Source organism: Gymnoscopelus braueri (assembly GCF_963280865.1).
Source record: "Gymnoscopelus braueri genome assembly, chromosome: 1".
Lineage (NCBI taxonomy): Eukaryota > Metazoa > Chordata > Actinopteri > Myctophiformes > Myctophidae > Gymnoscopelus > Gymnoscopelus braueri.
Genome location: NC_137603.1, coordinates 43,064,316 through 43,091,542, shown reverse-complemented (window position 1 = coordinate 43,091,542; position 27,227 = coordinate 43,064,316). Strand labels below are relative to the sequence as shown.

Sequence of the window (27,227 nt, the reverse complement as noted above, 5' to 3'; positions counted from 1 at the left end):
AGTTTAAAATATTAAAACATCCCGTTAACAATGAAAACTTAACAGAAAGGGATTGATTAGTCAAATGTTTTTGTGAATGGATACCACAAATAGTCATGGTTTTCAACTTTTGTTTATGCTGCAGAAGTTGCATAAAGATATCTATAAAACCTTGTATATAGCCCATATCTATTATGCATTATAAACATACTTATAATGCCATATAAATGGCTTATGTAAAAAGTCCAAGCTTATCACCAGAAATGCCCCCACCCCCCAACTGTTTACCTTACATATTTTTCTTTTTTTACTACTCGTTTATACTCGTTTGTCTCTAAATGTTTTTGATGAATTGAATACACAATGGAAACAAGCCATAGTGCTTTCTTGGGTTTATACTTTTAGCATCCTTTTTTATGGAACTGTACCTCTGTGCTTTTTTTTGTTGCAAACTGTTAATAAAGTATTCAATCAATCAAAAGTTCATGTGGCTTGTTTTCATAGACCTGGTTGCTTATATTTCTCTCACGAAATCTGGCAACGCTGCAGAGCAGTCACATGACCTGCATGGTTTCAGTTTAAAGCACAGGGCAGCAAGCCTAGCTTAATAGAAGAAGTTGTGTTCCTGACAGATCATATCAACGGTTCGGTGCTACAGATAATGTTTTCTGGAGGTGTATTGTCGTGTTTTGTCGCCTTGCTCTGTGTCTTCACCGTGGCGCAGTGTCACTATGCTCCCGACGAGGTGACCGAGCTTCCTGGCATGGCATTTAAACCAAACTATCGTCAGTGGTCTGGCTATCTCTATGCTGGTCCAGGGAAGTTTCTACATTACTGGTAGGTTTGAGTCACTTTTAAACCAGCAGTGGTGGAAAGTAACTAAGTACATGTACTCAAGTACTGCAATTAAGTACTAATTTGAATGATTTTTACTTTACTGAAGTATTTTCAAAATCATTTTTTTGAAAACTTAGTTACGTTGTAGATTATTACAAAACGTACATTAACCACTTCAGCCCTATCTAAACTTACAAGTGACATGTTGTGAGTTTGTATATAAAAACATTCGTCAAACTGTATGCAAATACTATTAAACCCGTTTTAAAATGGGCTCTTTTTGATGTAAAACAGACGGTTGTGCTTGTTTTTGATTTATCTTGAAATGATCACAAATCTACTGTTTATGTCAGTATGGTTGGTTCCTAAATAAGTTTGCAGTCTTGGATGATTTTGCTCTTGTTTGCTAATGACAGTCAACACTTATGGAGTGCTGCCTGTGCACACCTTGTTAATGAATGACCACATCAGAGTGTGTGGGCACCTTTTTTGGAGGCTAAAGTGCCTGGAGTGTAGCAGAGTAGACTATATTCTAAATGCAGGCAGTCACACTTGGCCTGAGCCAAACTAAGTAGGCTCTAGTACACAGTACACACCTGTCCTGCATGAGCTAATGCACACAGCCATTATAACTTGTTCCATCTGCTTATTGGATTCCAGAAGTTTTGGCAATACAGTATACTGTATTTACACCTAAGGCATGACCAACAGCATAGAAATAAAAAACTTTGCTCTAAAACCCTGAAGTCATCTGTTCCCTCCTGTGAGCCCTGCCACAATTGCCTTCTTATTCATGTGACTAGGACTATCCTGTTGGCGTAAAGTAAACACTTACTTGTAGGATGTCCAATTATTTAAACCTGTAAATCCCCAGGTTTGTGACCTCTCAGAGGAACCCACTGAAAGACCCCCTGGTGCTGTGGCTGAACGGCGGGCCTGGCTGCAGTTCTCTGGATGGGTTCCTGTCAGAGAATGGCCCCTTTCATGCAAGTTTTTTTTGTATTGATTTCTCTCCATGTGTATATGGGCACGCTTGTGATAAATTAAAACAAAAATAGACATGCACTTGGTGCATGATGTGTGGGTCTACTTAAAACTAAGTCAGCTCCATGACACAATTTAGTATGATCGATCATGAAAACTTGGAGGACATACAACATCAGAAATCCTCCTACTGTTTCCTTTTGGGTTTAAAAAAAAATACATTTCTTATCTTGTGCTGTCATGAACCATCCAGACTTCCAGACCTCTTGGGTCATCTGGGAGAGGTCTGCTTTATATCCCCAGAATCGGAACTAAAAGCAATGTCGAGTTTTTATGCACCACATATCTGGAACTATAACAGACTACATACTCTCATAAAAGTGCAGGTACATACTCTCATAAAAGTGCAGGTCTACAACCTTTCTTTAAGTCGCAGCTAAAATTATGTTTGCTGCTGCCTTTATTGAGTCTTTTAATTATTATTCTGCCATTTTACTCTTATTGTATTCAAATGTCTTTTTTTTGTATTGTGATTTTTGCTCTACATTTCCTATTGAGGAGATGGGTATTGAACTTTTCACTGAATTTAAATTTCCCTCTTTATAATGAGTTTATTTTTGCTTGTTTTATGTGAAGCACTTGAAGTTCCCTTGTTGAATTGCCTTGCATGTAGACGCCCCTCTCCCCTTCTTGGTTGTACTAGCTGCATACATGAGCACAGATTGAAAGTAACTAAATGAGGTTTCTTTTCAGGTACACGATGATGGGGCTACACTGTATGAGAACAAATTCAGCTGGAACAAGATAGCCAACATTCTATATCTGGAATCTCCTGCAGGAGTGGGCTATTCTTACTCTGATGACCAGAAGTACAAAACGGATGACAACCAGGTGAGTTCAGTCTGTTTAGTGTCATTAAGCCCAGGAGAACAGATGGATAGATGCCTTTATTGTTCCGTGAGGGAAATTCAGGTGCCAGCGACAGAACATGGTTGAGACCAGTGGTTCTCAAACCTTTTAATTTCAAGGACCTCCATAATGGTTCCATTTGTACACTCAGAGTTGCAGACCAGTAAGGGTTGATTAGGAACCCCCTCAAGGAAGAACCCCTGGTTAAGACTATTTTGACAGTTTATACATAACCTTGCATTTGACAATCCCATCATTTTATTTATTTCATCTATCTTGTAGGTTGCTGATGATAATTACTTGGCGCTACAGAGTTTCTTTGCCAAGTTTCCCAACTTCACACAAAATGAGTTCTTCATATTTGGTGAGAGTTATGGGGGTATCTATGCCCCAACCCTGAGTCAGCGTGTGGTCACTGGAACTGGCAAAATGAACTTCAAGGTGAGCAAACAAGCCTGGTTTCACCTGCACTACACACTCAGTAGTGCTGTGAAAATTCTAGCATTAAGATGTTGGCGTTCAATTTGCCACTGAGCCATTCATTATTTATGTGATTTTGGTGTTCTCCTCTCTTTTAGGGCTTTGCAGTGGGCAACGGGCTCAGTAGCTTTGCTCTCAATGACCAATCTTTGGTCTACTTTGCTTACTACCATGGACTCTTGGGAGAAGAGTAAGTAACAAATCAGAGCCCATTGTCTCCTTGAGTTAGGCAAAGGAAAGTATTTACACTAGAGATATTTAACTGAGGTCATTCCACCTCTACTGGCCGATTTGCTGCAGGACAATGCCCATGATGCATTGTGTAAACAGCCCAAGGTTATTAAATATGGTTGATTGTAGGCAGGTTTACTTATTGTAAGTCGCTTGGATAAAAGCGTCTGCTAAATGACTGTAATGTTTAGTGTGGTTAATTTGTTTTTGTAAAAAATTGGCCTTTTTCTTTAGCGTGGTTAAGTTTAGACATTGGTGTAGTGCGATAGTTTTAAGGATTGGGGAGGGGGGGTTTGTAACTAGATTTTTCTTCGGCTACAATCAATTTGCAAATGCTCATTTTGCACAAATGCAGTAAAGTTAGGATTATTATTTTTTTCTCTCTGCAGTTTATGGCGTGATCTGAACATCAATTGTTGTGAGAAGGGAAGCTGTAACTTCTACAATAACAGTGTGGATGCCTGCAAGACACAGGTACAATATGCATGTCTACTTACTGTATAATATGCACATGCACTTTTTGTTGTATTTGAGTGATTTTTAAGTGTCTGCACTCATTCCCACTCGCAGCTAAATCTGGCCTTCAGGATAGTTTACGAGTCTGGGCTCAATTCGTATGCACTATACTTGGACTGTGCAGGTGGAATCAAAGCCTATGAAATGTCCATGCGCCATCTCTTTACAAACTACAGAAAGTACTGGGAAACTCAAGTGAGTGTTCTTTTCATGAGCAATTGGCAGTTTTTGGTTCTTAAATGCATATCTGATCTTGGTTTTTGTTAAGCAAATCACTGATTTGCATTTTATTTTTTTGTTTGTTTTTGCAGACTGCATTTGTCCCTCTGTCTTTGAGTGACGTCCCTCCGTCTTTGAGTCACGTCCCTCCTTGCATCAACAGTACAGCTCAGATGAATTGGCTTATCAGGGGTGATGTGAGAAAGGCTTTGCACATTCCAGACACACTACCACCGTGGGACCTTTGCAGGTAAATTATGACAACATAACCGATAAACTAAAAAGCATAATTTTTTGTTGATCAATTTTCAGCAAGCAACATGTTCATACAAGAGTACCAAATTAAATGTAGACGTAATGGTTGAAAGCATTGGAATTAAATGTTATTTACTTGGTTGACCGGGGTTCCCCAGGGCTCTATAAGCATTTCCCTCGACTCCATTTGCCAAAAATGGCCATCTACGTTGCAAAGTGACATGTTCTGAGCTTGTAGGTTATTTTCACAGACTGCTCGCCCCAGACTAGGATCCTAGGGTTCATTTGGTTAAGATTAGGGTGACGCAGCATAACACTAGTGAACTTGGTCTGTCAGCTCAAATACATTATACTTTACATATATAGACGTGACTTAAATGACTGGGATTGAGTGTACCAGTGACGTTGATCACAAATTACTGGGATTGAGTGTACCACGTTGATCACAAATTATTTTCAGTTTTGTTTGAAACTAACTTGACACACCCTTGTCCTGCAGTTGAGTTGATGGTCACAAAGAGGTTAGTCCTCATCATATAAATTGTTTTTCTCATCTGTAGTTCTGAGGTTGGAGCACAATACTCCACTGTCTACCCAACGGTGAAGGAGGTTTATCAGAAGCTGTTGTCTTTGGGTGTCCGGGCACTGGTGTACAATGGAGACACTGACATGGCCTGTAACTTTCTGGGAGACCAGTGGTTCGTGGAAGACCTTGGCCAGAAGGTGGGGTTTTTTTAATTCAAGAGCTAATTATCAGATGCACATGACTTGGATCTTGTACATGCATGTTAAGTATGTAAACTTTTCTCATAGGCAACCACCAAATACCAGAGTTGGTTTTACGATGACCAGATTGCTGGCTTCTACCAACAGTTTGGGAACGTCACATTCCTGACGGTTAAGGTAAGCATTAGTAGTCAACAAATCACACTTATTTGCCCTGGTTGGGGGTCTGTGTGTGTGTGTGTGTGTGTGTGTGTGTGTGTGTATGTGTGTGTGTGTATATATATATATATATATTTTTTTTTTAAAGATAATAACTTAACAGCCTTTAGCATCATTGTATAATCGTACGACTGTACTATTTTCAAACTGTTAAAATATTCAATCAAACTGATTATCCTCTGTTCCAGGGTGCAGGACACATGGTTCCCCAGTGGGCTCCAGGCCCAGCTTTCCACATGTTCCAGTCTTTTGTAACAAATGGCTCCTACTGAGCATGTTGGAGAAACGTTGATAACTACACTTGTGTGTAGTGAGTAGGGGTGTGCCGATATATCGTCCCGCGATACGTTTTCGTGACGATATGTATCGTTTTGGGGGAAAAAAATATCGAAAAGAAAAAAAATTATCAGGCTTGAAAACAGCCCCGAGGTGAAAAGGGTGACAACATGTTGTTTTTTTTTTCGGGTCAGGTGTCACACTATTGCCCTATTTGGATTCAAAACGGTTGCGTCTGAATAATGCAAAAACAGAATTATTTGTTTGCATTTTCTCTCCCCCATATATTTTCATAATAAAAAAAGTGCGTATCGTATCGAAGTTGTGAGCCAAATATCGTATCGTTTGGTGAAATTAGTGTATCGGCACACCCCTAGTAGTGAGCACAGGTCATTTTTCTCAGGGAAGAACTCCTAATCAATATATGGTTTAAATCATCAAGCCACAAGTCTAACTTTATGCTTCTGAAGCTAGCTTTATTAGATCACTGTACTATTGTCAAATCGGGTGTGCCTTAAAGGGACTTGTCAGCTCTGAACAACCTAGCTCAAATTGTCTTGAGCAGTCTTCATTTTTATGTGAATTTTGTGTCTGTATTAAAGTTGTCTGAACTACCGTGTCATGGATTCATTCAAATCTAGATTTGAAGTTATTTATTGGGGGGAGACGGAACAAATAGACCGAAGACAACACATCACTTTTCAATTAGTTTGTAGTTTAGGCACAAGCTCTTAATACTTTCATTGGTTAATATTTATAAAACCCGCACACCTAACCACTTAACTTAAAGCTGATCTACAAGCTCACAATGCGATACGTTGTGAGCTTATAGATCAGCTCCTTTGTGTGACACTGTAGTTGAAGCAGGGCATTAATTACTGTTTAAATTTGGAGGTTTATGCCCGACTGCAACGATATCAGTGACCGTGTCTCAAATATTTCTTTGGTAGAAATGTGATCAGTATAAAGGTCTGGTGAGAACATGTAGCATATATGCTGAGCCTAGCTGTCGGATAATTTTCCTAAAATATACAGATATGACAAGTATTCTTTCATAAGTCACTGACAAAACTGCAATTTTAAAGAATCCCCTGATTTTATATCCCTTCTTAGTTACATGTACTGTACATACAGGTATAGTCATTCAAAACACAAATACACTTGTCAAGTATAGTAATTGATCCAATACCCCAAAAGAACTTTATAATTTCCCAAGACATGCACCACAAGGTTATACGAGGCCAGTTAACCATGATGGCAAGACATGTTTATGGAATTGTAAAACTAATCATACAAATGTTATTTTAAAAACCTGCCAAACATCCAAGTATGGAGACCAAAGGGGGTTTCATCATGAGCGTCACACAATGGTGTGCTGTACATAGGCTTAGGCATTCTTGTTTTTGGTTTAACTGCTGCTGGCAGATTAACCCGTTTGTTGCAGCAGCGCTGAGTTTGGAGTTGGAGTCAAATGGTTAACCTCTTTGGGCTACTTTTACATTCTTGGAAGCTCTATATGAGTAAACCATGTTTTGCTTCCTTATGATACATAATTAGATAAATTAGGGTGACCCTAGAAGACACATGAAATTAATGTCAGAGAAATTAAGCCTCCATACACAGGGCTTCATGAATACAAATGCACATACAGTAATGTCTACCTTAGGTGTGATTGTAAGAAATTGCTTCTTCTGTTTTGCCACTCCCTCTTTGCACCTTGTTTTATAGTAATGTAGTGCCAAAATAAAAAAGTTTCATTTCAATGCATTTCAGGAAACACAGTAGTTCAGCTGTGTAAATTGAAGATGTATAAAAAAAATAATGTCAATGCAATGGAGTTGAAAAGTATAATACTGTAGATGTTGATTCTGGCTGGGGAAATAAACAGACCAAACCGTAACAATGATTACAATTGTTAACCCATAAATGGGAGAAGCAAGCATGACATTCTAAAAAAAAAGGATGGAAAAAAAGGGAAATTAAATAAAAAAGCAGCTCACTTCTTTGTCAAGTCAGCTATACATCAACACTGAACTCTAACATGTTTGAAAGTCAAGTCTGGACCAGGTGGAGAGTTGGTAACTATTGCACATTAAATTAAAAGATTTATAAACCACCATTTTGGCGTACAAACATTGCTTCCAGTTTGATCATGAGGACTTTATATACAATAAGATTGGGGTTCTCACCCCAGGGCTATGAGATGACAGAGGCAGTTCAGTGCCCCACTACCTCAAACAGGTAGAACCCCAAAGCTGCTTCTACCGTAAAAGAGAACAATATTTAAAACAACATGCAACATAAAAACTGGCACAAAAATAAAAAAGGAAAGTTATCTGTCTTCTGTCTTCTGTTAAATCAGACAACAGTGCCCCATGGTTGAGGTAAGTCCTCTGAGGCATTTGCTCAGCAAGGAGTGGAGAAATGACATGCAGTAGGAGAGTATTCAAATCAGTGTGTCTTGAGTTGCATCCTCTTCATCTCATTCTAGTTCATTCAAATAGTTCAGAATAGCAGCAGAGAATTAATCACACCATTCCTTCTAGCGAAGATGCCTCTGTATCCAGGAAACTGCCTTTTTAGCTGTTAATGTCTTGAATAATGGAGTTGGTGGTGGTCAGGCCAAAGATGAATGCTCCAAGCGAAACTGTGATTACACCATACACCACCAACACATGCCAACTGTAGGTGACAGAAGCAACATGAAAGTCATAAGAGTTAGAAATATATTTTCAAATGGCACCAGAGGACCAGTTCATGCATTGAAAATGTAAAAAAAATATTAGCTTGCATAACTCTTAGGGATCCAAGTAATTTAATATTAATCTGCCAATACAGAATCCCCTCCCTATCCAAGATTTATACTTAACCAGATAATACAGCTGCAAAAATTTACTTAGTAAAGCCAATCAAATTAAGTAGGAGTGGCTGTTGGACTACTTCAATTTTCCCCTTTAAATCACTTGAGCCCTATTTTCTACTTTGTCGTACGACGGTGATCTACAGCGAAAATGGCCTAACTGCACCGTGTTGCATCTCAACACGTGAGATTGTAGATCGGTTACAGTGCATTCTGGCGCAATGTTAGAATTCTCTTACTTCTTTTGTAACAGCAATGTAGTTACCCAGCTTGCACCAAAATGATATCAAAACCAAGATTTTGAGTGATATAGTCATAGTTATAGCGGCGTAATTTATTTGCCCTACAAAGTAAGAGAGATTGTCGGCACTCTGAACTTAAGCGTTTGATTAGATTGTCTTGATCGGCTCTGAGACTGATCTTTCAGACTGGATCGGGACATTCCCAATAAATATGGTTGCTGGTTGGTTTCCCAACTGAAAGGAAATAAAATAATTCACTTGAGAGACCCGTTGCCAAGTAATGATCAATCTATCTTACCTGGGAGATCTGCTCTCGGTCTCTGAAAGCTTGGCATGAATGAGACACAGACCTATTGAAAAAAATAAATGAACAGATGTTAAAGTATCACAATTATTGTGGCATTAAAGCTTTACACAGTGCCAAATATCATACAATCATACCTGGGAAAACAAAGATGAAACAGGCTGCTAGTCCTCCAATTAGTGATATCACCCGTCCTATATCTGGGATGAAGAGGGCAAGGACGAGGGTGATAGAAAACCACACCAGCGTCTGCAGTATCCTGCGTCTCTGCTCACGTCGCACACACACCTCAACCTGCTCGCCTTGGAAACGCAGCCACAGTCCTTCTATAACCGCCCTGGAAGAATGTAACAGTAATATTCATTTTCACTACAGTGAGAAAATACTACATTAGCACCATTGAGAATTACATTTTCTAATGATCACACCCAGACCAGAAGAAGATGACAAGTTGTAGGATATGTATTCTGGGGGTTGGGAATAAAGGAGTTTTAGAGGGGAACCATAAGTATGGACGATAGCCTAGTAGTAGGACTGCGTCTTGCCACTCTCTCATATGGAAAAGGTTCTATTATTACAGCATGCTATACCCCTTGTTTATTATTGCTGCTACAATGTTGACCAAAACCAAATAAGCGCTGAGTCAGTTGTGGGCCAGCAATGTCCGGAATTCGCCAATCAGGATGGAATATGAAAAATAGAACGGATCCGTCTTGATCACTTGACTAAAGTGATAATGTGTGCCGATTTGCGTGATGTTTGGACAAATTTGTAGGCGTAATTCGCAAAAATCAATGTGCGAATGTGTGTGCACACAGTTCCACCGCGATCGGACGCTGCCTTCATGATTTGCAGCATTTTGTTCAAAACGGGCCACTGCAAACTTTAGATGTCAATCTTAGCCAATCAGGATGGAATATCGACAGATTAGTCTTGATCACATGACTATAGAGATCATGTGTACCGATTTGCGTGAAATTTTGATAAAATCTGAAGGAGTAATATCATTTTTTTTCTTTTTTACATAAGTTGGCCTCCTGGTGGCGCTATAAATGGCAGATGTGAAAAATGCAGGGCAAAGGTTTTTCCTTGGCCTCTAGGTCTAGGGAGTGCGCATACAGTTTTACACAGATCGGTGCAGTTATAGGTAAAAACGCAAATCGGCCTGGTATAACGCCACCATGAGGCTGATTAGAACATTTTCAAGTGGCATTTCTTCCTCGGCCTGGTGGGAATATGCTTGAAACATTTCACGGAAATCGCACGATGTATTCATGTTTTGTGGCATTTTGTTCAAAACGAAGCAATCCTGTAAACTTTGGAAGCCAATCTTAGCCAATCAGGATGGAATATGAAAAATGTTAAAGACCTATTTCGTTTAATGACTATAGAGATACTGTGTACCACAGTCTTTTTCTGTGCCTCAGTAGCATTGCCTCACCTGCCACAGAAGTGCAAAATGGGATAGGAGGTGACAACACAGACGATGATGAAAGCTCTTGCGATGGCAACTGCAATGTCATCAGGAGGATATGACATCAGCACATCCTGACTAACATTGGAGCCAAATGACAGGAACCCACAGACACCTGCAGATGGAGAATATTAAATTACCACCGTGTTATTGTGTTGGGTATTGTAACTTACATTCAAAACCACTGAGTATATATATATATATATATATATATATGTCCTCACACTGTGATTTTGCAAAAGCTCCCAATCAAGGCTTTATTATAGATTAACGTTTCGACACATGGTCTTCTTCAGAACCCAAGCTGATGCACCCCAATATAAAACCTTTGCATTTTGAAAAATAGACAGAGACACATAAACAACATACCTGTCCCTGTGTACACAAAGAGGCAGATAAGCATGCTGAAAGTGACTACAATTCCCCAAGGTTTAAGCTCACTCCTTTTCATGCTATTGAACACTGGGACAGCGCTGACATGGCACTGTGATATAGGAGGAGAGAGACAAGGAGGGAGGAGTAAATCAATTTCTCTCAACATTCAATAGAAGTCACAACAAGTAATAGCAATTGCCAAACAGGCAAACACTTGCAGTACATGTAGTGATTGACCAATACATCATTTGGCCTAAACAGGACATTAAACACAATTTTGGCATTTAACCTTCCAATATTTTAGCTTGCCCCCCAAACTGAAGTATGTATATTTTTTACATTACAGTGCAATGGTAATGGTAATAAATTCAATAATAGAATTTGAATGGAGTTTGAATGAGTAACAATTTGGACATTTTATCTACCTTTGTTACAACGTTCTAGTTCACCTTCTATGTGCCTACAGTATATCACTTTATTTGGATGGGAGGGGGCTTTCTCTGACAGGCATATACATTAGCTTAAGTTTATAGCAACATCCCTATGTCCCTCTTTTTGTTGTTGGGCAAACTTCATGATCTAAAATTATACAGTACCTGGAAACCAAAGCATATGGTGGGCATTGCATTGAACGCAGCAGTCCAGGAAGACGCACTGTAAGAAACACACTGGTTTAGCACAATGTTTATGTTAGGGTTTGAATGAGAGGTAAATAATCATCAATATGCTGTTTAAGCTTTGATATCATCATATCCCAGCAGGAGAAAAAGCTGTAAATTGAATATAAAGGAGGTCATGGCATACACTGATATTACATACTAATATTAAGAGCTCACCTGGTAGGAATGTAGCCTGGAACCACCTCTTTATCAGGCCAGATGTACTTGATAATGACAACGATGGTAACGTACCAGGTACCAATGACACTCAATGTACTATAATAAAAACACAGACGGATATCTCATGTTACATTTGCAGGGCATAATTAAATGTTAAAACTGTTGAGTGATAATTACCTGGCATATTTCTGAAACCCAATCTCTTTGGGGATGGAGAGCGGTAGAATAACCAGGACCCCAGTAACAACAATGGTGAACTTGCGGTCCGTATACCAATTGCTATTAACCTCCGCTTCCCCTTCATGATATATTGCAGCCATCACTATATAAAAAAGGACAAAGTAAACAATATTACACAATATTGTAATGCATAATCCAGTGCACACCATAGAACTTGACTATTTTACTTGAAATAGTTCTGTTTCGAATCAAAACAAAACTATCAAATAAAAATGTAAGTCAAGTTCAATGCACTGTATTACACTGTATTATTTGTATAGAAACATTGTTCATAGATTCTTGCACCAGTTATCACCTTGGAGGAAGGAACAGGGTATTTACATTGTCGCGACTCATGACATACTGTATACTGTGGGTGTGGGTGTGTGTGTGTATGTGTGTATATATATAAATATGAATATAAATATAGCTATACAACTAGATAGATATGCAGAATTGAGAGGGAAGTGTTAACAACAGATAGAAGCGTCACCGGTCACATTCTGCTACCATAAGCAGACGGAGGTAGAATTTCTATACTGTCAGCACTTCAGATCATGCAATTGCATGGAAGGGTCATGTGATGTATACGTTTAAAGACTGTAAAAGCAGAAGTAGTAGTAGTTGGCTTTGACACCCTTTGCTCTTATGTGAGAAGGTAGAGCCTGATTCTGGCAGCACGTAAAACTGACTCACATATGGAATAGTGGCATTTATAAAAACGGACTAACAGTTAAGATAGAAAAATGAAACCTGAAATTCAATACAAAAGCATACACTCACAGCGGTCTAGCTGGTCTCCAATGACAATGAAGAATGCAATGCAGGTGCCGAAGGTGTAGACAGCAATGGCCACTTCACATAAAACGCCTGTAACCTTCCCACAAGAGGCCCTCACTACCTCTTGATAGGTGCTTTCATTACTGACCTAGTAATAACACAAGGGACCAATGAGGTAAAAACAATGTAATCTCATGCATTATGATGGATATACAGTCAGCCTTCATTTGTATTTTGTCGTACGACTTGTGTACGTCATGTGCAGGGTTCATTTTTACAGCAAATTCTGATTTAGTCCTTTAGTACTATTTTAGTAATCTGAAATTCATTAGTCTTAGTCTAGTCTTAGTCGACTAAATATCAAAATATTTTTAGTCTTAGTGAACTAAATTAACACTGGTCACGTGACAACAATAACTAGGTGGAAATATGTTCTTTTTGTCGTGCAACAAAACATAAAATAAAGTACTCTCGAACCATTGAGTATAAAGTTATTTTGGCTATGAACACATGAATTCCTGATTATAAAAAAAAGATGAGTTACGCATAGCAACAGACTATCAGCTATTGATTCTGACTACAGTATATCTATTTAAAATATTAAATATGGTAGTTAATCAAATACTCATCAAAGATGAACATATGGCAACATGTGAATACATAATTAAATACATATCTTACAAATTAAATACACAGCATAAATAACACATTTCAAATAACTTCAATACCAACAGGCAGTGGGCAGGCAGAGCAAGTTAAGAGACATAGTTATAGCAGGGCTATAGAGTTATAGGGCTGCGAGTGATCGATCGATAAGTCGATACAGACAGGTTGAAAGCATGAGAGAAAGGCAGAAAGTATTTCAGACCATCATTACCAAGTGACATAATAGACCCGGCCTAGACAGACACTCACCTGGGAACAGTAGGCCAGGACCACCAATCCAGTGATAATGAAGGTCAACATGAACTGAAATAGGAAGAAAAAGTATTACATTATGTTCTTCCGTTACCGTGTCTATAAATAATGTTGTGGTCGATCAAAAGAGGGTCCATATACAGTATGAGTTTGTAGTTGACAGACAACGGTCACCATTTGTGACACAACTATACTAGTAGAAATCAACAAATACTGTAGGAATGCTTAAGTTGCAAGTATGATGAGATCTTTATACAAAAATGTTAATAGTCGTGAACATGTCTTCCATGAAGTGGAGAAATGAACTGCATATTAGAACAGAAGAGTTCCTCTCTCAGAACTTCTCACCATCTGAAGCATTATTCCAGCAGTCACGCCTCCTGCCATATTGAAGGCTGCTGGGAAGTTTAGGAGTCCCGCTCCCAGTGCTGCGTTCACTACAATGAAGACAGCTCCCATAGACGACACGCCATTACTCTTTCTCCTGTCTGGATCGAGGTGTGGGACAGAATCCACACTGGGGCTTTGCAAGAGCCATGCTCTTTCTCCAGGGTCCTCACTCCCTACTCCAACCCAGTCTGCTGTGTCACTGTTAATCGCCATGTTTAACAGTCAAGCTGCAAGGACTCCACAAAAAACGACCTCAAAACCTCACAATGTGAGTGTAGGAAGTTCTAGGAACAGGCAGGGTGCTCAGCCTGTGTGAGGGGACAAGAAATCACATAAGAGTGTAAATGTCCAGCCTGTTCTCTGACTTCCAAGTTCAAAGTGGCAGTTGTCTCACTTACTCAGTGACCTCCAATGACACATTGTTCACAAGTAAAGTTCATTATGAGAAACGCAAAACAAAGTGGTACAGTTTAAAATATTAAAACATCCCGTTAACAATGAAAACTTAACAGAAAGGGATTCATTAGTCAAATGTTTTTGTGAATGGATACCACAAATAGTGGATGGTTTTCAACTTTTTTTTATGCTGCAGAAGTTGCATAAAGATATCTATAAAACCTTGTATATAGCCCATATCTATTATGGATTATAAACATACTTATAATGCATTATAATCTGCTATAACAGTATTATAGTTATAAGCCCTCTATAAATACTATAATGCTCAATGACCACTTATAGTGACTTATAATCACACTGTGCATTATAACAGCGAGCAGTTAGGGGTTAAATGTCTTGCTCAGGGACACCTCGAAGACTGCCGTTGCCAGGAATCAAACCTTGGACCTTCTGTGATTAGTCTACTTCTACATTTATGTTCTTCACAGGGGGCCTCTCTACCCATTCAGCTATGGCCAATATATCAGATATGGACAATATAAAAATGGGCTTCACGGAAAGTGTTAAAGATTTGTTTTTTCAAACTTATGCCTAATTATTATTCTATCAATATCAAATAAAGACTTGTATGGTTAAAAAAAAACACCATACAGTTGTTGCCCTATGAGCAAACTCTTTAAGTTTTCAAAGTCATAAAAAAACACTCATGACCAATTAATTGTATGAACTCTAGAAGAACACAGTTTATGAAGTGGAAAGACTCTAAACTACAATAAAAAAATCATTGTAAAAACTCTATTTCATCCCAGTCAGCCCCACAAGGCATGTGATCAGTGAAGAGAGCTTTACTGATCGTATTTTATGCAATTCATGAATTCACTTTGGAATAATGAACCCTTCCTTCCTCACTGAGACCACAATATCAATCAAATAAGCATGGTTTTAGTTCGTTTTAATGTTAAGTACCGCAGATTGCAGCATACCTTTGCGCAAGCCAAGTCGTGCCAAGTCTGAGGTCCATAATGCATTAAAGTCTTGGCTCAGTCCACACACCACATCTCATTATCACCAGTGGTGTAAAGTCACTTAGTACATTTACTCAAGTACTGTGCTTAAGTACAATTTTGTTACTTTACTGGAGTATTTCCAATGTTCAATACTTTTACTTCTACTCCACTACATCATCTCAGAGGCAAATATTATACTTTTACTCCACTACAAAACTTTAGTTGCTAGTTACTTTGTAGATTTTGATTACAACAACAACACATACAGTATCCACTTCAACCCTATATACATTTCTGCCATTTGAAAATAGCCGATCTACAAGCTCACAAAGCACTGCATCATTTTTATACATTTGAAAACTTGTGAAATGGGACATTCTGCATAATAAGTACTTTCTACTTTTGGTACTTTAAGCACATTTTGAAACCAATACTTTTGTACTTTTACTCAAGTAAATTTTGAATTCCGGACTTTGACTTCTACCAGAGTATTTCTACATTGCAGTATTGATACTTTTACTTAAGTTAAAAAATTCGAGTACTTTTTCCACCACTGATATCACCTCCTGACTCCAGGAACCTGGAATAGCGACATCTGCGGGTCACATGACCAACCAGCACCCAGATCTAAGCTAACCTAATAATAACACTGAATGAATAGTAGTGTTGTTGTTGTTGTTTAGCAGAACAACGTTTACAATTAAGTGAGGACCTGAAACCTAGGAGGCACAAAATCCCAGATATCTAAAACGGACAAGACGGTTATGTTAACGTTGACTTATTTCAATGTTACTAGCATTAAATAGTACAGGGGGGAAAAAGCCAGATTTTACCTGCTAACAGCTAAAACTGCTACCCGTGTTTCAGGCAATTAACGTTTAGTAGCTGTGATTTACTTAGTGAATAACAGAAGAATAAATCTGACATGATTAACGCTGCATAGGAAATGGTAACTCAATGTTGACCAACGTTAACCAGACAAAAGCAAATCTTTCTAGACCATCCATTTACGTTTAAACAAATATCCTTATTTGCCAATGTTGTTTACTTTGTGGACACAGGTTTACAGAATAATATGACATTTGCAGAGGGCATTTACCTGGTCCAGTATGTTGCAGCTCTCCTGTCCTGTCCTCAGAATGAGAGGGTGTTTGTGTGTGGAGTGGCCACCACGGTGGTCCGCACCTTAGAACAAGCAGTGAGACATCACGTGACCTGGTATCATGTGATTGGAGTTCTGGGAATTGTAGTCTTCTTAACCACTTAAACCCCATAAGGGGTAACCGGAGTCCCTCAGGGCTCAATACTAGTATCTTTTGTTTTCTGTTATTGTGGGGAAAGCTTTCACTGAAAATAGCAGATGCTATTTTCAGTGAAAGGTTAAGTGGTTAACCAGTATATTAGTTGTTTATGCAGTCAACACAAAATCAGGTCTCAGTATTAGCTATAATTACAGGGCTTTGCAATTTGTTCTTTTTAGAAGAAAAAAAAGTGTTTACATGAGTCTATATTTTAAAGATAATGAGCTTGAGAAGGAAAAAAAAAAACACTGCAGTTTCTTCTAGAATTGATTTATTGTTTGTTCAGAGTAAAGTACATGACCAGTGCCCCCATTATTCACTGACTTCCATTGGGGGGGAAATTCCAAACAAACATCCCCTTTAATGTGGTTTGGACCTTTATCCCTCAATCTGTCAATTTCCTAATGAGGCCAATAGGTTATTATGGGTGGTAACATCCATAAACAAGAACCCGATGCATTTTTATTTCCCCCCCCATATCAGTACAATGTTCAACATATATGGAAAGAAATAAAGTTGGGTGTTTGGATTTCGGGCATGAAAAAAAGAGTGGTGTCAAGCAATTGTGCAAAGGAACCATCCATCTCTAAACCTTGTTAGAAGTCTCATGACTAGTGCTCGTGTTGCAAGAGACATTGAAGAGAACTGACTTAGAAACCGCTGTCTGTCAATAGAACACACAGTAACCAACTACACCGAAATGCTAAACATTCCTACAGGACAAATACTGCATACAAGGGAGACAAGATAGCGCAATAACAAAGGACCCGATAATTAAGAGACAATGGGCCAGTCACTCATCGTTCATCATGTTAGTTCATCCTGAAACCAGATTGATTGTGCTTGATTGGTTAAAAAGCAAGAAAAGCTCAACACTTAGGGACTGTAGTATATACACTGTAGAGTGCCATTCTACTGAAACGATGAAACAATTATCTCCAATAAAGTGCTATGAGATTTTAATATAATGGTCTCAGCTTCAAGGAGGAAAACATAACTCTGGCTAAAGACATACAAGAACAAAATTCAGTCCAAGAACAAATTTACAAACTAACATCACCCCAGTGATTGGATCACAATGGCCCACAGCAGACAAATAAAGCTATGAGAAGAACAACAATCTAAAATGCAACCATAATTTGATTCCAAATAATAAATAAGCACAGACAAGGTCCTCAGATATCAGCCCTTCAGTCAGCATTGGGGTAAAAGTTGTTTTTACAATCTCTGACATAGTCGTCTCTCCGGCAGAAAGATGTGCGTTTGGAAACTAAAAAGAAACAAACCGTTTAACAATAACCCTAAATGCTAGGGACTCACTGGTCAAAGTTGAACTCATGATGAAACCCAATCAATAAAATGTCAAACCCAACATCCAGCTCTTTTTCTATGATGGAATGAAAGGAAAAGAGAGACAAAATGACACACGACGCTCCTCTTTTAGATAGTTGCTTTGATGTGGTCTCTCCTATGGGATCCTCTCTACTTGGTGACTGCATGGATTCCTTGTGCCAAGTGTCCCACGTTGCCCGAAGTAACACCAGCCATGGAAATCCTGCCATCCTTGGTCATATACACAGAGAACTCCTTCGTCAGGCGCTCAACCTACAATAAGAGATATGGTCAGTAATTTAAAGTCAGCAGCACATACAGTATTTCACAATGGAATGGCCTTACTCGGCTCAAGGCAATTCTATTACTGTAGATCTTAAGGCAAACCCAATGTCACTGTGACACAGTGCTTCTTCAGGAGGAAAGTTTGCCCACCTCAATTGCTCATGTTTACATTGTCAAAAACTTGAGCTCATACAGTAGACCACACATTGTTAAGTCAAATCATTATCAACCCATTAAAACCGGGAAAGCGTCTGTGTCATTTTAGATTTGAGCTATATACTGCATATAGCAACATACGTTTTTCCGAAAACGGTTAGGATTTAGAAGGCATGTGTAGAATCAGGCTCATGTCTAAATGGATTAAATTGATCTTAGGGATCAACTCTCCAGAGTGTGTGTGTGTGGTGTTGTTTTGGTATTGTGTACATTGTGCTAAGCACCTGGATATGGATATACTCTTCACACGACAGCCATTTTGCTATTACATCGTACAAAAAACTCACATATGTATGACACAAGAACACAATGGCCATGCCAGTATGGTCATTTGTGCATGTGGCTACATTTTGAAGCTTTTTTTAATGCTTTTATAATGACATTAGATAGAAGACCAACTATATGGACAAAGAAGCACTTCAGTTAAGCTCAACTGAACATAATAGGCCAAATAAATATTCAATAAGTACATAAAGTGTACATTTCATGCATCACAACATCACAGATTAAGTCTTGCTTTTCCATTTGCTTTCAAAGACAATATATGTTCACAAATGCTGTCGAGATGCATCTTCACTTCAATACCGTAGATGAATCCTCACCTAATGACATTGTTCCATTTTAGAATAGGGGGAAGAGTTTGAGATGATTTATGTATACTATACAGATAAAAAATAAATGCTGGCATTTACTGGTATATTAAACTTTTGGCATCATGTGTGAATGTGCGTTATTTTTTTATGCTGCATTCAACGACCATTTTCGTGCAGGCAATATCACCCTACCTAGTCAAAATGCCTACATTGTCATAACAGCACAAGTGTGAACGCAGTGAGTCATGACGGGGCTTAAATAAGAGATATTAGTTTTACTGTACAAACTGTTCTACCAACAAAATAAAAAAAGTCATAAAAACAATGTTTGCATTCGCGAGCAGTTCAATATGTGGCGCTGTGGCTCCGCTCTGGGTTGTGTCTGTAGTCACTCAGATTTTTTTTATCTGCTGCTGCACCAAGCAAGCGAAGCTATGGGAAACTAAACCAGGTTCTGGTATTCTACATTTGGGAAACCCGGGATTAAAGTTATGCACAGAGCCTATTGCAAGAAGCTCAAAGTGTTTAAATGTGCTTTCTGTCTTAGCTCAGCAGTAGAAATGTCAGTACTCACATGGGGGACCCAGGTATGATTTAAGAGTAAGTAACATATTGCAGCTTTAAGCAATTGAAATTCCAATGTAAACTCATGGGATTTTGTTACAGAACGAGACGGTAACAGATACCACCTCTTCATGATTCTTCACACCAAATTCTACCGAGGATTAGGGGAAGAAAATAAGACAAATTAAACATGTAAACCATACATACTTAGTTGACCGGAGTCCCCCAGAGCTTTATACTACCTCTGTTCCTTTTTCCCATCAAGATCAAACCTTTACTGAAAATAGCCGATATATACAAGCTCACAACGCACAGCGGTGAATTGTCTCCGAATGTTTGCCCCCAAAAAAGGGACGCTACTGTTCAAGTGGACAAACCCTGTAAAAAAGACTATACGCATCCATGTACCTGGTCAGGTTTAAGGCCTGTGAAGCAGAACATGCCAATCTGATCGATAACATGCTGCCAGTTGCGGCTAGAGCCCTCCTTTTTCAGGCCAGCTTCCAGCTTTTCCCTCATCACGATGATGCGATTGGCCATGTCATGAACCTCCTGCAACCTGGGCAAGAGATTGAAAAACATAAGTAAACTGATGAAATGATTGTAGTAACATACGACAATGTTATGACATATAAACAAGATCTGATGTGCTTAGACTCATGCACATCTGAAGGGAAAACAAATAATATACACACAAACGCATATAAAAATTATAATAATTCTAAGGACATACCACAATGCACGCAGTTCTGGTGTGTTGAGAATGGTTGCTGCGATTCTGGCACCATTCATTGGTGGATTTGAGTAAATGGGTCTGATGAGAATCTTAAGTTGAGACTCAACCCTCTTAGCCTCCTCCGCATCGTTACATATAACAGAGAACCCTCCAACACGCTCACCTGTTTACATAAACACACACACACACACACACACACACACACAACTTGGGCTTTAATCAAAGTATATTTCTGCTGTACATTAATCATTTAATATTATGTATTTGCTGAAGTTAGCATGTAAATGAGCACTGTTACACAGTACACAAGTTATTACATAATACACATTTTAACAACTTTCTTTTAGTGATTTTATCTACTTGATGACTATGACAATGTACCTTTTGAATGGTATGGTAGCATACATTTTCAATGTATCATTCACACCAGTAGAATTTTTTATACCAAGCACTTCGTATCTTTTGCTAGTGCTACATAAATAAAGTTTATTATCATTACAGTGTACTGACCATAGAGACCCATATTCTTTGCAAAGGACTGAGAGAGAACGATGTTGTGACCCTGTTCAATGAAGTGACGTACAGCCCAGGCATCTTTATCAATGTCTCCACTGGCGAAGCCTTGGTAGGCCATGTCAAAGAACACCAGCAGGTCCCGTTTCTTAGAAGTGAAAAGGGTAGAGTGAGGAAATCGCACAATGGTTAATCTTGGTTGTACTCCCAAGTCCTGTCTTTGGAGTCTTTGACAAGGTGCACTGTGTGTAGCAACAAAAGTTTAAGGAGAGTGAGTGCATTCTCACCTTAATCAGGTCAGAGAGCTCCTTCCATTGTTCTGGCCTGGGGTCCACACCAGTAGGGTTGTGGGCACATGCATGCAGCAGGATGATACTCTTTTCTGGGATTTGCTGTGGAATAAAATGCATGAATGCTTCAATCACACGGGTCACCACCTCCATTTTTATCTTCTCAAATCATTCTTCTTAACCCCCTGAACTATTCCGGTCTCTTCACTTACCGAAATATCCTCAAGTGCCCCTTTGAAGTCAAAGCCGCAGGTGGAAGGATCGTAATATCTGTATGCTTTGAGCTGCAAGCCAGCGTCCTTGAAGATGGGTGTGTGGTTACCCCAGGAAGGCTTGGGCAGGTACACATCACGAGGCCCATCATGGAAACGAGCCTGTAACAAGGGAACATATTTAATGACTAATCCACCCAAACATCAACCTGCATTAATAGAAATCACAAAAAAAGGAGGTCCTAACCAGGAAGTTGCCTCCAATGCGAAGAGATCCGGTTCCTGAGATGGTCTGGACAGTGATGTTCTGAACATGGAAGAGAAAGATTACTGTAGTGGCTTGGTTTTAACCACTTATGTTAAGCCCTATATACTTCGTCGCAAGACAATAGCAAAAATAGCCAATCTACTGTACAAGCCTTCAACATGTCCCAATTGCAATATGTTGTGACTTACTCTGCCACTCTTCAAGACCTCACTATCATCTCCAAGAGCAAGCTGGGCACACGCTTTGGAAAATTCCCCCAGACCGCCAATCCCAAGGTACTCCTTATCCATCTGCTTAGCTGCAATCAGAGCCTCTGCCTATAAGGAAAATTCAAAATGCAAGGGGACAGAAAGAGTATGTTGATTCCTTTTGAATACACAATAGCTTCTTAATTTTATTTGCTGTGCAATTGCTACAAGCATATAACAACTGTACACCATTATGGTGATGAAGTAAAAAAAAAAATCCACTAAATACAAACATGTGTGCCTTAAGACATTCAGAATCCTGATTTTCCGCTGCTATAGCTATAGCAGCTGAGGTCAGGATGACAGTGCAAGAATGCACCAATGAGAAACATACAGACATGCTACACCCCTATAATCCTACAAGCACAGTCAATGTTCTCTCACACAAAATCTTGCACTTAATCTCATACTGCATAATAGTGGAATATATTGATCCGTTTAAACTTGGAAAGGTAACAACAATGAATATTTCCCCCTTGCGCGGGTGGGGTGAAAGCCAATAAAATACTGCCATGGTTCAACAACAGTGCCTTATTTAATGGGAGTATGTATGTTTTGCATAGTTCAATGCTGTTAAGGACCCTATTTTTTCTAGTGTGTGTGTGTGTGTGTGTGTGTGTGTGTGTGTGTGTGTGTGTGTGTGTGTGTGTGTGTGTGTGTGTGTGTGTATATGATTTTTTTCAAAGTGAAGCTGTATATTAAAACATGGAGTGGTGGGGGTTACACCTTCGGGGATAGAGAGAGATCACTTTACCTTGCGGACACAGCTGAGCACAAAGGGCTTGCCCTGGTCATCTCTGTACGCCCCCACACCCAAGTTCATCTTCTTGGGGTTGGTGTCTTTCTTGAATGCCTCAGTCACACCCAGGATGGGATCTGGGGGGCCCATTTGCAATCCACCCCACCATGAGCTGCAAAGAAGCCCAATAAGTGAATGGGAGAATAGACATAAGATATAGAAGAGATCATAGGAGGGTCAAGGGTGGGTCATGGGTGATAAGGCAGGGTGAAGAGTGAGATGTAAATAGTGTGCACTGCACTATAAATAAACTCTTAACCCAGAAACACCAAAAATAGGAAAAACATGTTGAGGAGAAAGCTAGTTCCCATTCACTTAGGAGAGTGCATTAATAATTCTATCAATCTACACAGCTCATCTCTAACACCGATCGCACTTAAGTGAAATGTCACTTTTAAGGGGTTATTTTCACATCTACTCTGGCTTCTGTGTGCACCCCAGACAGTTTTTTAGGTTGCTTGCTTCAATATTATATGACCTTAACCCTATATTAATTCAATCCCCCCCCCCCATCCTATATAAGCCCATTGCAAACGCATGTCTCTGCTTCAGATTCTCATGATGACCGACATTGTCCTCCAAGTGAATGTTTTGACCTTTATTTTTCGATTAGTTATTTCTCATGTTAATATTTTATGCTGTTGCTTTCCTTTCCAAATGCAGGAAGTAGACTCAGTCAGTTCACTTTTGAAATCAAGGATGCATATCATTGCGCAACTTCTGATGTGGGCATACCTGCGGAAAAGAAACACTGAAATTGTCTGAGGTTGAAGGAAATTTAGTTTTGGGTCATGGTATTGTTGTCCCCCATCAATTGGAGACAGAATATACAGAAGAAGAGCAGGCAAATTTTGCAGGCTGATGTGCGAGAGCGGGCCGATATGTGAACTTGCACTAAAAGAAAATGGGTCTGTTTCCAATGTTAATGTTTAACAATTAAAAAACTAATAAAAGAATGAAGGTCTACACATTCATTAGAAGGTTAATATCAGTCATGAGATGAAGGGACCTTGTTACAATGAGTCTAATGTGGAGTTTGATGTTGAATGGACTTCTATTGGATGGTGGAGGGGGGTTGATCAAAATGAATATAAAATATCTAAATATTGAAGCAAGCAACTTAAAAACTGGCTGGGGCACACACAACAGCATGGATAGGTGTGACAATGACCACAGAAGTGTATCAAGTGAAATACCCCTTTCACTTGGAGCATGATTAGCCATTGTCTTTTCCCAGTGTCTACTAACTCAAGCTCAATAAGGCTTAAATGTTACATTTACTGCCAGGTATTAACTCAAACCACTAGGTTACCTTCCCAGATGCATTGTATTAAATCAATATCAAAATTTGGGGAAATAAAAAAGGGACCAATAAGCATTAAAATCTACAAGTTTAAGTTACACATCAAATCTTATAGTAAACTCTTTCACATGACGCCAGGCTAAGGGCACACACTAAGCTAATCTTCCACAATACAGTGGTCTAGTTGTACTAGTGGATTAGAGTTAACAGGCTTGGACATTTTCATCTTGTGTACAGCCAATGTTTCATACATTACAGGAGACAATGTGCATAAATTGTTGGTAAGATACAATGCTCATATGTCAGTCTGAATGTCTCATGCAAGTCATGGATCTACATACATGTAAAGCCCATGAACTAAGAATGTTTAATTGTTTTGATCAATGTCACCTACTCAGTGCCATCATGTGTGGCAGAGATCTTTTTTTTTATCTCACAGCATCATGAACAAAGTCTGCTATAAACTTTATAAAGACATATATAATGCTATTTTATTTTAAAATAGCATTATATCAAAATGCCCAATCATAAACCATTTTGTTTTGTGCATCTACAACAATGCATTTCCCTTTTGACCCTTTGGTAATTATCACATCGGGTCACTCACACAGTCATAAATAAATTTAGACTATATGTTGAATGTTAAATGACTCAAAATCTCAGGTTTCATTTCATCTACTCTCACAGAAGCAAGCTTGGAGCTAAAATTAGACCTAAAGCTCTCTTAAAGTAGTGCAAGAGGCAGGAACGACCAGACCGATAACGGATAAGGTCATATATTTCAGTTTCAGTTGCAACAGTGAGTTGGGCATCCATTGCTCTACACTTGACTTGTTGGAAATGTGTTTTGTCTGACAGCTATATATAATCAAATTAAACAGTTACACACCAATAATTAGTCCAATAAATGGTAAAGGGTCTTTTGCAAAAAATAATAATTATACTGTCTCTCTCTGAGGAATTATACTCATGATTAAGTACAGAAAACTTTCACCTGTCCAAAGCTTTGTTATTGTAGGAGTATGTGTGCATGCCATGCACACAAAACCTTTGAACATCTGAACTTACGAACATCAGACATCAAGGTCCCAGTGCCAGGGTTCAATGGCCTTACTTAATTAGAATGGGCAGTACCACTGTTGATTTTGGTCAAAGAACTAGGCTTCATTTATTATTAAGAAATAATAATGATTCAAAGAAAAACGTTTGTATCAAGTAAACAACAAATGTCAAACACCCTGACTTTGAATAAAACTGCAGTAGTTTGGAAGCCAACCGCCAAGTATGCAAAAGAGGTAGCCCTGAAACATGACTTCATGACGAAACTTCAACCTGGTGTTTGCACTCTCCCCCTTTTTGGCCCGTATATCTACATCAACGTTCAGATTTCAAATATAAAGTGCTTACCCCATGGCCACGGATGTTACAATTACGTTTAAGTACGGCCTCTCAGAAGTACCCGTATCTTCCGTATTGTTCAATAAAAAGCATTTTAAGCCAATTGGTGGCTATTTTTTCCAAAGTTATAATGTAACAGAGTGCAATACACCTCCCAACCCATAGGGTCACGTAGTTGAAAGCATATGGAGGAAATGCGGAGAAATGGCCACCGATCGGATTAAAATGCTTTTTATTGAACAATATGGAAGATACGGGTACTTCTGAGGTCCCGTATATAATTATTACATCCGTGGCCATGGGGTAAGCACTTTATATTTTATATCTGAACGTGTACGTAGATGTACGGGCCAAAAAGGGAGAACGTGCAAACACCAGGTTTAAGTTTCACCATGACGGTCGTGACAGACGACCGTCGTGTGATCCATGGCTAGCAAGCAACAGATGCAGACTCAGAGGCATTGGGCAGACTCATTTTGATGAGACACAACGACACGCACAGGACAGGTCATGTGCATATGATGAGACATGATCTGTCATTATAAATGTGCATACATTATTATCCTGCGAAAACAACTGCAGTAAAAGTATTTGCCCTCCAACGAGAACGTGAAAGGACACAGAGAGGTATAATGATGACACGCACCGACCAGATCCTCCGGTCTAGAATTGAGCCAATCAACGACTAAAGGCGAGATCACGATAACCAATTATATTGTGCGAATTCACAGAGTACGGGACGTCGCTTGGATCAAACCGCGAACGCGCGATTGCGACCCTGAAATACCAAAGGAAACCTGTTCAAATAACCCGGTGAATACAACAATTTAGCGAAATGAAAGTCATTTCAGACGAAACAACGTGTAAAGGATCGTTAATCGGATCCAGTGCCACTTGCGCGACAATAGCTCTATAAAGACAACTGAATGTAGGCCCGTTGTGTCCCATTTGACCGCTATCTGTATTAGCTAGCTACGTGGTTAACGGAGGTAAAGCTCAGCATCAGTGGAAGTTCGCTGGCTGACAGCTCTCCTAACAAGAGCTACTAGCTAAACATTAGCTAATGCTAAGCAGACCTATAAGCTCACAAAGCATCCCGGACGCGCCGCGCTGTGAGCTTGTAGATTCGCTATTTTTGGTAGATACTAAACACCGACAAGAAGCACACCTGCCCGAGCGACACATTACTGAATGACATACAAACGCCCAAAGAAGGATGTTTTTCATTTTCTTAAGGATAATGCGCCGGTACCTGTTGCGGGTGGACAGAGCTCCCAGGCTCGGGGAGATGTTCCCCACGCAGAAGATCACCTTGCTGGACTTGAGGAGGGCCATGTTTGTTGTAACAAGCAGCGCTCGGTCACAGACTAGGTTGGCAGAGTGTGGACGGACGAGACGGAAAGGGCACCAAGTAGTGCGTAGCCACGCTCTGGTCACGTGGTGTCTGCGTCAAGGCAAAACATGGCTCTGGGCTAGCTCCGACGGAACCTCTCCCTCCGCTGTATAGCTCCGATATGAGGTTCCTCGTTTCCCTCTGCCATTTGAGCAGGACATTGTCGCACATTTTCCACTTTACATGTTTCTTACCCCTTTCTGCACATCGTATCCAAAAATTAAAGCTTTTCCGCCATTCTCTCAGATGTTTTAAGTTCTAGCGCACCATAAAAGCTATCCAACGAGTTGAAGAAAGTATTTAATTTGCCTCGGTCCTCAGCCGGTTCCATAATATTT

At 39.4% G+C, this 27,227-nt stretch overlaps 3 protein-coding genes across 5 annotated transcripts; 1 reads left to right on the top strand and 2 right to left on the bottom strand.

Moving 5' to 3' along the window:
* The first annotated feature begins 534 nt into the window (after positions 1–534).
* On the top strand, positions 535–6,247 carry LOC308082468 (lysosomal protective protein-like). Of its 2 annotated transcripts, XM_080424222.1 has the most exons (12): positions 535–816; positions 1,691–1,802; positions 2,554–2,691; positions 2,992–3,150; positions 3,288–3,379; positions 3,810–3,894; positions 3,991–4,131; positions 4,248–4,405; positions 4,971–5,133; positions 5,224–5,313; positions 5,544–5,675; positions 6,021–6,247. In XM_080424222.1, exons 1-11 carry the CDS (start codon positions 641–643, stop codon positions 5,625–5,627), a joined length of 1,398 nt encoding a protein of 465 aa, XP_080280348.1. In that variant the 5' UTR covers positions 535–640; the 3' UTR covers positions 5,628–5,675; positions 6,021–6,247. The 2 variants fall into 2 exon arrangements, with proteins under 2 accessions (XP_080280348.1, XP_080280347.1); XM_080424221.1 differs by having other exon boundaries at positions 5,544–6,247.
* Positions 6,248–6,728: 481 nt separating this feature from the next.
* Positions 6,729–16,621, bottom strand: LOC308102069 (sodium-coupled neutral amino acid transporter 7-like). Of its 2 annotated transcripts, none has more exons than XM_080451661.1 (12): positions 16,538–16,621; positions 13,991–14,340; positions 13,640–13,693; positions 12,728–12,872; positions 11,903–12,047; positions 11,723–11,821; positions 11,483–11,540; positions 10,881–10,995; positions 10,479–10,626; positions 9,175–9,374; positions 9,032–9,083; positions 6,729–8,313 (listed from the first exon to the last, which is right to left on the bottom strand). In XM_080451661.1, exons 2-12 carry the CDS (start codon positions 14,243–14,245, stop codon positions 8,211–8,213), a joined length of 1,374 nt encoding a protein of 457 aa, XP_080307787.1. In that variant the 5' UTR covers positions 14,246–14,340; positions 16,538–16,621; the 3' UTR covers positions 6,729–8,210. The 2 variants fall into 2 exon arrangements, with proteins under 2 accessions (XP_080307787.1, XP_080307788.1); XM_080451662.1 differs by having other exon boundaries at positions 13,991–14,438; positions 16,538–16,577.
* Positions 16,622–16,993: 372 nt separating this feature from the next.
* Positions 16,994–26,917, bottom strand: LOC308084808 (aspartate aminotransferase, mitochondrial-like). The gene is made up of 10 exons (XM_080427717.1): positions 26,749–26,917; positions 22,751–22,907; positions 21,937–22,065; positions 21,728–21,787; positions 21,481–21,642; positions 21,266–21,370; positions 20,976–21,126; positions 20,463–20,628; positions 20,138–20,288; positions 16,994–18,344 (listed from the first exon to the last, which is right to left on the bottom strand). Exons 1-10 carry the CDS (start codon positions 26,829–26,831, stop codon positions 18,222–18,224), a joined length of 1,287 nt encoding a protein of 428 aa, XP_080283843.1. The 5' UTR covers positions 26,832–26,917; the 3' UTR covers positions 16,994–18,221.
* Positions 26,918–27,227: the final 310 nt, after the last annotated feature.

What these genes read in the sequence shown, in the direction of transcription:
- LOC308102069 (XM_080451661.1), bottom strand. Translation starts at nt 14,245, where the DNA reads ATGGCGATTAACAGTGACACAGCAGACTGGGTTGGAGTAGGGAGTGAG. An exon ending in CTGGAATAATGCTTCAGATG is followed by an intron (nt 13,694 to 13,990) that starts GTGAGAAGTTCT and finishes TTCCTATTTCAG; the next exon opens with TTCATGTTGACCTTCATTAT. An exon ending in ACCGAGAGCAGATCTCCCAG is followed by an intron (nt 8,314 to 9,031) that starts GTAAGATAGATT and finishes TGTCACCTACAG; the next exon opens with TTGGCATGTGTTGGTGGTGT.
- LOC308082468 (XM_080424222.1), top strand. Translation starts at nt 641, where the DNA reads ATGTTTTCTGGAGGTGTATTGTCGTGTTTTGTCGCCTTGCTCTGTGTC. An exon ending in GGGAAGTTTCTACATTACTG is followed by an intron (nt 817 to 1,690) that starts GTAGGTTTGAGT and finishes GTAAATCCCCAG; the next exon opens with GTTTGTGACCTCTCAGAGGA. An exon ending in CTGGCAAAATGAACTTCAAG is followed by an intron (nt 3,151 to 3,287) that starts GTGAGCAAACAA and finishes CCTCTCTTTTAG; the next exon opens with GGCTTTGCAGTGGGCAACGG.
- LOC308084808 (XM_080427717.1), bottom strand. Translation starts at nt 26,831, where the DNA reads ATGGCCCTCCTCAAGTCCAGCAAGGTGATCTTCTGCGTGGGGAACATC. An exon ending in AGGTCTTGAAGAGTGGCAGA is followed by an intron (nt 21,788 to 21,936) that starts GTAAGTCACAAC and finishes TTCCATGTTCAG; the next exon opens with AACATCACTGTCCAGACCAT. An exon ending in CAGGCCTTAAACCTGACCAG is followed by an intron (nt 18,345 to 20,137) that starts GTACATGGATGC and finishes CTCTTATTGTAG; the next exon opens with GTTGAGCGCCTGACGAAGGA.